The sequence below is a fragment of the Dermacentor silvarum genome, chromosome 10 (genome assembly GCF_013339745.2).
Source record: "Dermacentor silvarum isolate Dsil-2018 chromosome 10, BIME_Dsil_1.4, whole genome shotgun sequence".
In the NCBI taxonomy this organism is placed as follows: Eukaryota; Metazoa; Arthropoda; class Arachnida; order Ixodida; family Ixodidae; genus Dermacentor; species Dermacentor silvarum.
This window is the reverse complement of record NC_051163.1, coordinates 154,870,374-154,884,409: the sequence shown is the minus strand read 5'-3', so window position 1 is coordinate 154,884,409 and position 14,036 is coordinate 154,870,374. Positions and strand designations below refer to the sequence as shown.

At 46.4% G+C, this 14,036-nt stretch overlaps 1 protein-coding gene across 1 annotated transcript in view; it reads right to left on the bottom strand.

Moving 5' to 3' along the window:
• LOC119431102 (ubiquitin carboxyl-terminal hydrolase 14-like) overlaps positions 1 to 14,036 on the bottom strand; it is a 60,483-nt gene that overhangs the window by 10,400 nt on the left and 36,047 nt on the right. Inside the window, 3 exon segments of the mRNA XM_037698580.2 lie at positions 1,800 to 1,874; positions 4,262 to 4,369; positions 5,610 to 5,685. Coding sequence (XP_037554508.1) covers positions 1,800 to 1,874; positions 4,262 to 4,369; positions 5,610 to 5,685 — 259 coding nt within the window.

The following is a 14,036-nucleotide window of genomic DNA, read 5'->3' as shown; positions in this document are numbered from 1 at the left end:
GTAGGCTGTCTCCGCTAGGGGAAGCCGCAGATGTCTGCTACTCGCTTGATGTTTTGGCCGCTATTAGCCATTAGCACGATACCGCAGGTTTTGTTAAATTGTATGTAACTGCAAAATAATATCACAGCAACGCCATGCACACGTACGCACAAAGTACACAACGTATGTTGTCAACACCGGGAATTCATATATTTCCTTCCACGGACTGCAGGCTGGGGGTATTCTGTAAGGGTCCTAGTGGACTGTCCATTTCGGCTGCCGCTGGTTGGCTGAAACTACACAGTGAGGAGGAGACAGGCTCCCCAAGCCAGCCTCCTTTTTCACTGGTCTGTCGTCTGCCACCTACAGTATAGACCACTTATAACGTAACCGCTTATAGTGCAGGACCAGATATAGTGCGGTCTTTTACTCCCATTAATTTTCCCATAGCACGTATCGCTTATAGTGCAGTTGCTGGAAACGAAATACCAGTTACAGTGCGGCTGCCTGGGAGTACGGAAGTCAGCGGAGACGGCGAACGCTCCCCTCACACGGGCACCCCAAGGAGTGCTCGCGGAAGAGAGCCGAAATGGAGGAGAAAGGCACGTGGTGCGAACGAACAACCAGTGAGGCTGAAACCAGAATCTTGAGTGCGAGTCGTGAAATATCACGGTGTGCATAGCGAGCGAGGGCCACGAAACTGCCAGCGCCGGCCAACGCTCGCTTCACGATAACGGCAGTAAACAAAACTTCAGGGAGCGGGCGGCGCCGGCATGGCGCACGGCGAAGGGCTCACGCGGAGATTGTGGAATGTAAGGGAGGAGGGCGGCAGGGAAGCGGATTTTGCCTCGGCAACTCCGCCGCTTTAGTGGCTCCGCTCGCCCTCCCTCGTAACTCCCTCACTTGCGACTGTCACCGTGTGCGCCCACCGCCGTGCAGGCGCCGCCGCTCCAGCCGGCCCGGCACCAGTTCTCCGGAGTTTCGTTTTCTGCCGTTATCGAGAAGCGGGCGTTTGCCGGCGTGGGCAGTTTCGTTGGCCGGCCTTTTACGAGCATTTACGAACGCGAAGCATTGTCGGTGCGCGGTTATGTTCGAATTAACCGTCGTAAATGCTTTCGCGTTCGAATTACCGAGCGTTCTCACCCATTGGAATACACATAACTTTGACTGGACCACAGCGTCAGTTCGAACTAATGAGATTCGACTGTAACTATGTTTTGGTAGAAATAAATGTTTTCTGCCTTTGCACCTCAATATGGGCTTGTCAGCTTCAATTTTTACTGGATTCAGATCGTACGTTTTCCCGGATCGTACGTTTATTTTTTGCATATTTTTTGAATATGTATGAACGAGGTTCTGCTGTGTATATATTTTCTAGACCTTCATATACTAGAACTGAGCTGTAATTAATGCTGGCATACCAAATTGAAGTTGCCTTTAATAAGAGTAGATCGTACTGATTTCTTTGATTCCTTGATTTCTTTGTATCGAAATTATTGACAGCATGCTACAACCTTGTTATGTCATCCTACGAGACACCAGAGCATATGCAGCACAGTGTTTTCTTGAAAAAAATTTGTAAGCATTAAATTAGGTGAAAAATTTTCTGGTATTCAATGTTGGATTCAATATTCAACATTTTCAACAATTTGATATTCGATATTTGCACACCTCTACTCTTCAATGTCCCTTTTATAATACAGTTTTACAACTTTCACTGGCTTCAAATATTGCCCAGAGGCTTGAATGATAGTTGCCGACCGAGTTACAAAAATAATGCACACTACAGCAGGCTGACTCTGAAGGGGGCCTGCACTTACCTCCGCCAGAGAGCTTGAGGATCTCTTCCGTCGTGACCACGGACACCTTGTCGTCGTCACACTTGAACCACTCATCTGCGAGACAAACATGACCCAACAGCATGATAAATGCTGAAAAATATTGCAGCAATGCTTAAGCATGCATGCGAGTCACAATGCACCTTCTAAACTGCATGGAAAAGCAAGAACCTGCATCAATGTGGACCTAGAAATATTATCCCTACTTGTTAAACGTTAAAGGAGCAACTCCATCTAGTGATTTTTCTACTGTGCTGGGCATAAGCAGTGGTTGCAGATTCCGCTACGCCCTATCATGCATAAGAAGGTTCAATTTGCATAAGAACTCATCAGTTACCTCTCCACGATGGGCCACCCAACACTCCGGTTTACCGTCCCACCATTCTGTTTTATCGCCCACCCCTTTGAGTGAGGAATCGCCGATGAGAAAGGTCGATCTGATTGAAGTTTCCGATTTCTCTTCCTGCTAATGCCATGTGCTCCCTTGTCGTGTAGGGAAATAGTAGAAAGAAATCTAAGCATAAGTTGAGAAAATTGCACTTTTCTAGCGTGCTGTGGACAGAAATCGGAAAGAAGATTACAATTCAGTAGGTTCTATCGCACTGTGGATTGCGTGGCTATCCGTTGATGCAATGCCGCCACCTTGGTACCATCGTAAAGAAGACAGATTGCAGCTACTCATAACTGCAGCGCTGTATTTTGCCATGCAAGAATAAAAGCAGGAAAAGCAAGCGAAAGGAACAACTGGCATCGTGACTCATTACTGCTGCCAGCAAGCGTTCCTATTGGTTGACACATATCGTGCCAGTGTTTCGCATGCTTTCCGACAGCAGCGAGTTGTGCATTTCTTTATCCCAGTGACGTGTGGCGGTCGCAGTGAGCTGTGTCAATGGTTTGCATTTTTTTTGTTGATGTGCCCAAAACACAAAATTTCTGAACGTACCATTCAAAATGGCAATGGGGGAAAAAGAAGGAAAAAGCTTATTTGCATGTTCTAGTAATGCCACGTACACACTAGCGGAAAAACGCACGCGGCGCGCCGCCGGCGGCAAGACGCGCGCCGCGAAAGCAGCCGCGAAACGGGTTTTTGTTGCCGCGGCAGGGATCGCTCCTGGACCGATTTTTTGCGGTTTGCCGCGTGCCGCGGATGAAGGAGACCAATGAGAGCGGCCTGCTTCCGTGACGTGCGCGCGGGAAACTGGAGCCATGCGGACCCGCCCGACCGCTTGTTTGTCGTTTCGCACTATCATCTGCACGCGTGAGCTCCCGGATAGTTCGAGAAGGGGAGAGGAGTCTAGTCTGTCACATGATTGCCGCAGCGGCGCGCCGCCGGTTGGTGTGGCCGTCCTGCCGCTGCTGCGTTTTGCCGCCGGCGGCGCGCCGCGCGCGTTTTGCCGCTAGTGTGTACGTGCCATAATAGTAACCGCCTTGAGACAATGTCTTAAACTTGAAACAAGTTCTAAACGTTCTTGCATTGCACAGTTTTTCTTGGCAAACAAAATAGTCTGGTCTATCCGGTATAAAAGTTGTTAGATTTCTGCTGAAGCTTTTATGCTACCGGATAAGCCAAACATAGATGATCATAGAATTGAACTCTGGGGTTTTACGTGCCAAAACCACGATTTGATTATGAGGCACGCCGTAGGAATCTTTAACGTGCCCCTAATGCATGGGACATGGGCATTCTTGCTTTTGCGTTACCCTTCACGCCTTCACAGAACATCACGATGGCAGTGGCAAATGCTTGGAGTGTCCGTGTTATTGACATCACAATAATATTGTTTTGTAACGTGCTTTCCCCTCTGGTTACCTGGAGATGAAGCCGTGCAAAATTTTCCCGAGTTCCACTTTCCGTACTCCTGTTTGCGTTTTACTTGTCCACGATGGTACACATTGGCATGGCCCAGAACTTGCGCTGTGCATTTTATCTGGGCGTATTGTAGACTACCCGGAATGCTTGCACTTTGTGAGGCGTCGAAATGCCCTGGAGCACCAGAAATGGTGCGAGTAGTTGCTAGCAAGAGTCCCAGTTTGGGCAACCATCACCACCGCCAGCGGTGCTATTCACATGGCAACTGAAGGTGGCATACAATGATCACCTGGTGCCTTTACTCGTGTTAGACGGGCATAGGGACTGGCAACTTACTGACCTAATGACCAGTAAGCTATCGTTCTATCAACTTCGTGGTACTGTGCCAGGTTGCTTGGAGTTGTGTGGAATGCTATAGAAATACTTAATTGAAAGGCCTTCGAGCAATGGATGTGCCATAATAGCACATTCATTGCCATAATGGCGTAATTATGGCGTCTTCGCCCATCATGACAGGCATCAAAATGAGTTTTAGTGTACTTTACGCAATCAAGTAAAAGGGAATCAGCTTGGCCACATGCTAATGCTGTGCACCAACACCTCTAGTGCCCCCAAGGCTGTCCACGAGACTCACCTTCTTTCCTGCGGATCCAGGCAACGTAGTGACCACTGGACGTGGACCGGCCTTTGTGCGTGAGTACAGCCTGGAGCGAGTAGAAGCCACTGTTGTTTGAGCCTGGGTCTGCACATAACACGGCAAGGTGGTCGTCTGACTGAGTGGATGATTAATGAAAATCAGCGCAATACAACATAGCTTCTAAGAAAGATGAACACAAGACAGCAGTCGGTAGGTTTCCACTGAGCAGTTATACGAACTGTACAAAGAATGCCCACAGTGAACGGCTTGAGATAAACTTAAGCATATTGGGCCTAGATTCTGTGATGTTTTCTTTTCTTGGTGCCCTGGGTCATTGGCTTGCACACTGCCACTGTTGCTTGGAATCAGCAACTTGGTGTGGCAGACAATGAGAAATGAACAGAGCCAAAAGAAAAGAACTGTTACAAAGTGTGATCTCCAAGAGGGCTTCGCTATGTGCTGGAATCTCTGTACACACTATGTCTTGCATTCTAATCCTACTAGAGTGAGCCCAGTATGGTCGAGAGTGCTAGGCATTAGAACACAGAATACCGCCATGCACTGTTCCAGCCCGATCGATTTCTTGAACTAATGCAGAACAACATCTACATTTGGCCCCCTAATTAAAGGACACTAAAGGTAAACACTATCAGTTTAGACTAATAAAACATTCTTTCAGAACTATATTTTCATTCATTTTGCGGTACCAGGTAAATTGTTAGAAGAGAAAATAAATACCAAGATTTCTTGTTTGCCAATTCACACAGAAACTTCAGTGGAGGTACATCGTGTGATGTCACGCATTTCAATTATTTTTTCGTATTTAGGACACTGTGGCCCAGTAAAAGTTCTGGAAACTGGCTGAGTTCAGTCTTTGGCTCTTTTAGAATACAATGTAGTCCATCTTTACGAAGAAAAACTTATGTACGCACGGGCAGACGCCATCAAAATCACACGCTGCAGTGCAAGCTGGTGCGGGAGATTTTGTTTTTCTGGCTCACTAATCCTCTTTTTGCAGTAAGAGTGGCTTTTTCACTGTTGTAGATTGTTTTTCTACTAGTACAGCTTACATATTTTTTTTTCTTTTTAGTGTTGCTTTAAAAGTCCTAACACTTAAAGATGCTAATCTCAGAATGAGCCCGAATTGGTAAACATTACGGAAAATTTGAGAGAGTTCGCAGGGACAGAATAAATATAGATTCCTGAAAGGCTATCCTGCTAACCTAAGTGATTTAGCACTGCTGTTTACAGACCCTTAAAAAAAAAGCAGCAGAAAAAATAAGAAATAAACATTCAATGAACTTATCCACAAACAAAATTCTGCAAAAGATTTCCTCGGGCTCACCATCCGGAAAGGAGAACGGTTCCTGCTTGGTTTCCTTGAGTGGCTTGTTTGCATCATCAGGGTGCTGGAGTTTGAGCTGAGATAGCAGATGGGAAAAGGAGGCGACAAATGTTGACATGTCACATGTGCAGTACGTTACGGGTTGAAACAAAACACCACCTTCAACACACATGCGCACCTAAACCCTTTGAAAAAGCATGGCCATGGTCACTGCATCCATACCATTTCCCCATTAGTTAAATATTTTGCCATGCCATAAACTTTACGGTAAAAACACTAACACGGAACAAGGAGTGGTGAACACATGTAATAAGAACTTACAGGAGTTCCTTTGCCTTGCATATTGTTGAAGTTGAACAAACTCCACCACATACTTCTTGCACATCAAGGGATTGAACACAGCAAGAATGAAGGTTGGAGCATTCTTGTATTTTAACTTGATACTAGCCATCTTGAAATGCTGGCCCTGGCATCATGGACATTATCATGGTGTCAAGACAACATATGCTGATGTCATGTAGCAATAATGCAGCAATGGTGCAGCAATAAGGCTATGTGTGATAACATTGCTTAGGCTCCGTGGGTTTCTTCTGGCTGCGTTTTTGTGCATGACAGTAGCAGTGATTGCTAGAATAGAGCGAGCCAATGCACCAGGATGTTGTGACGCGCTCACCTCCTGGGTACAGAAACTGGTTCATAGAACTTAGTGTTATAGCATAAACTATATCTAGGGTGCTTGATGCTTGGCAGTATTGGTTCAGAGGGCTTGGAAATTCATTTATTGCAAATAATAATAATAATAATAATAATAATAATAATAATAATAAATTGAAAATTTCTTAATCCTTTAAACAGTACTCTGGCAGCTACCCCTACACTGCAAGCAGCTGTGGTACCCAAGGAGGACGGGTACGTTGAGAATGTCAGTCATGAATATTTGAGGTTGTTAACAAGCGGTTCACATACCACTGCATTGGTTTTTAGTATTTAAACGAAAATCTCTAGTAAAGTACCACAATACCTCCACAATACAGACAAACAACCTTTGTAAGATTTAGTTTGGTTATATTTATTGGAGGAAACAAATCATAGCAATTCATACCCGTCTTCTTGTGGCAAGTAAAAATGTTAATAGTGACATCTTGACGAAAATGGAGTTGGCCAATTTACAGCCATTTTAGGGTGCTACAAGCTTACTGACTAACTAACGGAGCTTGGGGACCATGTTTACGGTCTGTGGGATCTGAGAAAACGTTGAATTTCCAAGCAGTTTGTGACCACTACCAGTGAAACCACGCAGAAAAATGTTGATGCCCCACCCCCATATACTGGTACAGGCTGCAAATAAAAATACTCTCGAACCTCATTATAACGAAGTTGAAGGGGAGCCGGCATTACTTCGTTATAGCTGTTACTTCTTTATATACATTACTGCTCCATTTTGATGGTCTATCAAAATGGAAAAATAATCTACTTAATCAACAATAATGAAAAATAATCAATGCTGTCAATTTGGCTCGTCGCAGTTGAGCAGCATGTGGTACACAACCCAGTGCTCCGCTGTGCGATCGAGGAGGCAAGAAAACTGCACCGTGCTGGCTTGTGGCCTCTGAGATAGTAGCGATGCTAATGCGATCGCGGAGGTCACGCCCAGCTGGCTGCCAGCTTGCGTGCTGCCGCTGGGAGAGGGTGAAGTGAACGCTCAGCCTGAGCGTGACCCCGCGATTACACCGGGGAGGTCTTTGAGGCTAGGCCTAGCTGCGGCTGCCTGTGTGGTGCGCCGTAGAGAAAGAGAGAAGTGAATAAAGTGGAACCTCGATTATACGCCCCCTGGTTATGCGACGACCCGCATTTTATGACGAATTGGTTTGGTCCTGGCAATACCCCTATAGAAATAATGTATTAAAACCCTCGATTATAAGGCGCAATTTTACGCCGACTCCGCCTCGTACGACGGTTTTGTCGGTACTGTCCGAGAGAGAGAGAGAGAGAAAAAAAAAAAAAAAACGCACGAAAGCCCTAAGCAGATGCAGGCTTGCGTTTGAGCACACTGCAGCCAGCTTATAACGGGTGTGCAGTACCGCATTCAGCCGAATGTAACGTGACCGGGATTGTAACGCGAGGCGCGACTTTCCAGTCACGCAAAAGTATAAAAATAAAGAAATGGTAGCTTTATTCAAGAAATCACAATTCGGAAACTTGTTCTCTTCACTCATCGTCGTCGTCTGAAGAGGAGACAGGGCTTTCTGTGAATGGTATTCTCGGGCGATCACTTTTGTGGATAGTTTACCTTTCGCGAAATTTTGCGTGACTCGGCACTGAAAATGTCTCCACCAAGTGTTTCTTGCGCTGTCTATGCTATGAGCGTCAAGAGCGCTGTCGGCAGTATACTTCGAGAGTTTTGGTGCCGGAATGTGCAGAGTCTTGTGAAACCGAAAGTATCTCCAGAAGTGATCGCTCAAGAATCAAGTCATCTTCCGTGCAGCCGAGCTTGTTTGAGATTTAAGTACGTCTTCAAAGACCACACAACACTTTATTCAGCGTCAGTACCAGGGCACTTCAGGTTTCACAGAGCCTTTCCGACTGGCCTCGCACTTGAAGAGGGCCTTCCGCTGGTCCCCCCATCCGCAATTCATCGACATCGAGACACCGAGCTGTGGCAGACTTTCCCAGCTCCTCGGCCATCAAAATTGCTCGTCTCTCGAAGCGGCCGTCATACCGAATGCGCTGCGCCTCCATAACGTCGCGAATGAATGGAGTCAAACCGCAACAGGCCGTAGGGTATTGCAGCATCGTAACCAGGCACAAGCACAGTGAAAACAGCGTCGATTCCAATTATAGTGAACTATAATTCCAATCAAAACAAGTTCCGACTTCGGTGGACTTGTATATGGATTGGATCGAGACGTAAAATTACAGTTTGCCAACGTAGCACTAGAAATCGCGGGATTTCGAGCATTTGTTTTAAAATGGCCAATTTTACTGTTATTCGACTGTAACGCGAGGGTTGAGTTCAAGCAACGAAAAAATCATGAAAAATACATGCGCTACATCAATAAATATGGTAATATCTTTATAATTTAATTTACCTTCCTTGGAGCAGTGCAGGTTCGTGCCGCGGGCTTATTCAGGTTGTCTGTACCCGTTTCTTGGGGCAAGACTGAGCGTCACTGCCTATTATCTTTGTTTTTCGATTATATGACGGTTCTGCGTGGTCCCCCGAAAGTCGTATAATCGTGGTTCCACTGTACACTAATCGTTAGCACGGCCACGCCAACTGCGCAGCATGGTGCTACTCGCGCAGGTTTCCGTGTGACCCCTGAGATTGCGCCGAGGATATCGTGGAGGCCGCACCCAGCTGCGACTGCCTGCGCGGCTGGTTGAGCAATAGATGTTAATGGACTAATCTTTCTCACTGCCACGCGTAACTGCACAGCGTGGGGTGGCTCGCACAACAAGACATGCACGAGAGAGAGGTCAGTGGAGAAGAGTGATAGCGAGCTGATTGTGCGCAGGTGCGCGCGCAGCCAGGTGCTGCGGTGAGAAAGACCATATTCGACGCGGGACGCAGGAGTTTTGAACTGCCGCGGCAAACCAGTGCCAAACCCCGCAGAAAGAGATGTACAATGGAATCTCGATGATACGATCACGGCTAATACGAATTTCCGGATGATACGAATTTTCCTGCGGTCCCGGCCGAGCCCCATTACTTTGAAACGTGCTAGAAAACGGTTGTTACGAATCGATTTTCGACCTGCGTCGGTTGATACGAATAAACGCCGCCCCACCGACGGCCGAGAAAGAGAACAGCGCGCAGTCACGCGCTTTCTCCCTTTCTCTTTTGGTGCGGAGGCGCGGACGCGGCGCCGGACAGCGCGGAGGCCGCGACTGGGCACGAAGAGTTTGAAGCGGTGGCGCTTTTGCTGCTTTTGTGCTTTTCCTCCTTTCCCGCGTGCCATCGGACTGCCGTGCTTCGGGCCGCATTCTTTGTGTTTGCGCCATTTTGCCTAGTCGCAGCGAGCTATGTCTACCGAGATACGATCTCGGCTGATTCGAGCGGCCATACGGCGAGGCGCGGGAGCCTCCGTTGGCGAGTCTTCCGTCGGCTGCGTTATCGGTGCCGATGGCACAGGGTGATTGTCGGTTTCGCTGCTGGAGTCACACGGTGCAAGATAGCGCAACACGTAATCCACGATGCAAGGTTGCGCTCGTTACAGTCGGGTGCTCCTCCACTTCTCCCGCTAATCGCCGTATTTTTCTGGCCATAGGAGGCTTGCGCTTCCTTATTCCGAAGGCGTGCTTCGTCCAAAGTTAATTCGCCAACGAGCGACGATCCATCACTAACCTGGGAGCTTTCAGTAATCCGAATTCTGTGTGTCAAGTGAAGACAACGGCGTGGTTTACGAAGCGGACAACTGTGGTTGCCATCTTGCCCTTGCCACAGCAGCAACCAATGGAGAGACGCCTTTCAGCCCGGCAGCCAATCGGAGGGCCCGTGTGACTACCTATCGCAGACCTGCACTTCTTTTGTGTTTGTGCGTTTGTTACAAGATGGCGACGACGGACGAATCGAGAAGCGGAACGGCGAAACTTTGAGCTCTCGAACGATACCAAGATGGCGGCGCTCGGTGGCGGGAAATACGAGATATGTCTCCGTGAACTGTGGCGATTTTGCGCGATTTAAAGCTGTTTTCCCGCCCTGCGCACTGACGAATTAAACTTTTTCGGGCACTTTTAGTGCGTTTTCAGCCAAAGCATTATGATACAGCGTAGATTAGGCGTTGCAGATACCCAAACACGTGGTTTTCAAAAATCGATTTTTCTCGCGATTTTCGCGATCTGATCCCCGCGTCCACCCTTAATTTAGCTAGTTTTAATTGTGTTTCGATGATACGAATTTCGGCTAATACGAATATTTTGCGTGACCCCGTAAGATTCGTGTCATCGAGATTCCACTGTACTCGGTGCGCAACGGTCGGGTATTTTTTAATCTTGGGTACAAATCTAGTTCGTTATATCCATTGCCAGGACAGTTTCACTTCGTTAAAACGAGGTTTTAAATACACGAGTCTCTATGGGGATTTCAAGGGGAATTTCATTTACTTCGTTATATCCCGTTTTGTTGGAGCAACGTTCGTGTGTAACAGGCTGCGAATGTACTTACTTTTTCTGGAATTCCACATCTAGTAAACTTTTGCATCTGACTACCTACTTTCTGTGGAAGAGGCCATTATGGATTGAATTTGTAGGCTAAACTCTAATCACCACATGACTATGGCTACGGTTATGTGACCAGCCATAGTGGCTCAGTGGCTATGGTGTTGCAGTGCTGAGCACAAGGTCACAAGTTCAATGCCTGGCCACACAGAATGTAAAAAAGCTTATGTACCATGCAATTCAGCAACTCCTATCAAAGGGATGGTGGTTAGGCAACGGATGGTGCAATTAAGCACATAAACTTTATTAATTACACAGTTGTAGACTCTCAATAGCTATCACTGTAAGGACCCAAAGTCAATCGCTGTAAAACATGAAGGAGGTAGAGAAAGAGCAAGTGCTCTGAACACACACCTTCTGCTCAACATCCATCTTGCGGTCCTCGAGCTCCTTGAACTTGGTCCGCATGGGAACCAGCTTCTGTTGGAGTTCCTCTGAACAGAGTTCGAACACGTCCAGCTGGAGCGGGAATTTAATGTCCTGCGGCGGGCAAACAAGTGGATTGAGAAAATGCTGCACAAGGATGAGTGAGAAAATATGCGAGCGATGCCCACCTTTAGGATCTTCGCATTGACTGCTCCCTTCTCCTTGTAGAAGAAACGGACAAACTGGATGGCCAGGTACGCGGGAAGTCGACTGATGGTGCTCTGGAAGGATAAGCACTCAGTTCATTGCTCAATGACCTGCTTTACATCGATTGGTGCTGACACACTGTCCTGCCCACATATGGTGACCAAATAAAAGAAAGAAGAAAGAGAAAGAAAGGTAGGTACAGGTGAAAAGTGAAGGCACGTGTGTCGTGTTGTCCGACTGAACAACTGATAGACTACTCTCTAGGAGGAACCAAGGGCATGGCCATTATATACAGCCCTGTTTTGCATTTAGCATGAGACGCTGGGGAAGCTAAGCAACTAACGCAGTCATAGGTGCCTCAGTCCGCACAATGCAAAGTGTAGTTGTTTTTGATACGAGCCACTTTCCAGAAAAGAGAACTTAATATGCAACTATCACAACTTGTAGTTGCATTACAACCGGGGCGTCGAATCGAAAATGTACCCAAACCAAAAGCGGTACTCGAACGGTAAGTTTAGCTGGAACTAAACCCGAACCGAAAAATATAACGGTTAGCAGTTCAGCACAAAATGATTCAAGCATATGTGGTGCTTAATAGATAATCGATTGTCCAAAATATTTGCTTCTTTAGTCGGCACACCCCACTAGCAGATTGGTAAGACTAACGAGTTATGTTGTGTGCGAGCAAGGCAGAGACGTGTGCAATTCTGAACTCGACCACCCCAGTTCTGTCCCACGGCTGAAACTTTGGTTCAGGGGCTTCGCAGAGTCACCTTTTTACTGAAGCTCCCAATTCGGCCATTATAGGTGAACTTGTTACTATTAATAGATAAACCGTAAAACCCTCACGCCAGGATACCACAGAGAGCAAAAATGACGGTGCTTCCGAGAAGGCAAAACAGGAAAAATATGGAGGACGCTTAAGCTTCGCCTTTGAGAGTGGAACATGATAGCATTCAAATCCTTGGCTGCTTATCAGGCTTCCCGGCAACTGCAGCTTTCTTTTTTCTTCAACTTTGCCTCCACGCGCGGCTGCCGATGAGGTGAGTGCCATCTGGAAGGTGTTTTTGCAAGGAACAAACCGTGGTGCACCATTGTATGAATGGTAGAAATGCTGGAAAAGGGGTTTGTGCTTGAGTTTCTGTGTAGGCGAATTATGTTTTCTCGTACACTCAAATAACAATACGACGCTGTCACATCTCTAGGTTGTGGTTAAGTCGTACTTTACGATTTTTCTGATGCATTTTACTTTGAGAAATCCAATTAGTTCCCGAACACCTTTACATCATGCGGAGGGCCTGCATGGTCGGGGTGTTCCGGGATGATTTTCTCTGCAAGTAACGCTGGCTTGTACGCCGACACCGACGCCGGATTTTCTGCAACACGGGGCCCTTAACGCTGTCGCGTTAAAACCAAGACGTTCAGCAGCACAGCTTTTTGTTTTGTAACAATAACACTGTGGTCCTCAATACGAATGCTGTCACCACCTCAGTGCGCAGCAACGATGACTCTTAATGGCATGGGAAATGTGCTTTTGTTGCGTGCCATGGTTCAAAATACAAGCACATTACAGCGCTCTTCGATTTTTAAAATCATGGCAGCACGGTGCGTGCTGCTGTGAAGCCACACTTCTCAGGCAAAATTCACATATAACCCGCACATCGACTTGCTGTTAAATCTTTTTAATTTTTGGTGCGGGTTATACGCACCAAGTATAATTGCAACGAGAGACGGGAGCAACAGCCAGCATGAGTCTGCACTGCCGGATCCAATGAACCATTATGTCAGTTGGCATGCTGCTGAGAGTGGGATAAGCAGCGCGGTATGGTACGTTGCAAACGCTTACATATTACTGCACAAAATTTTTACACAGTGAAATACACATAATTTTCGTAGGACCACAGCATGAGCTCAAATAAATTGGAACTTCAAATTAAGCAGGTTCAAATTACTGGAATTTCACTATTTTTTTTGCAGGGTGGTAAAACATATAAATCAAAATTTGTGTCTCTGGTGACTTCGTCATAAATGGTCTATATCGCAACAACAACATACGGTAAAAATCAATGACTTCACAAAAAGCCACCAGACACCAACGTTTTCATGTTGGTGACACAAACGTTAAACCGCCAGGCTGTCCAAGCTTACCGTTTTCTTGTATTCACAATCCTTGTTCAACGTAGGAGACATCTTGTTAATAGTTTCAGAGAGTTTCTGTGAAGTCAAAGGAGAACAGATGGCAGGTCAGGAGATGGGCAAAATAAAAAAAAAAGTACTTGAAATTCCGACAGAGATCCTGCCACTGTACTTACACTTTTAAGGCCAGCCATCATGTACTTGACATCTGAAAGAAAAAGGAGTATAGGATAAGTGTGAGATGGCCGAGCATATAACAATAGTCATGTGACCAAATATTGGAAGGGCTTTCACACTATTTCAATGCCTCCAACAGCATTGCAAGGTGTAGTCAGTGCTTATACAGTAAAACCTTGATAATAACAAACATGGATGTAACAAATTATTGCGTATAACGAAGTAAATCTAGAACATTTTTTTGCCGATATCAGCTTGTCACTAATATATGGTTATCACGAATATCAGATATAATGAAGGTATTCAGATTTCAAGTCGACTTTG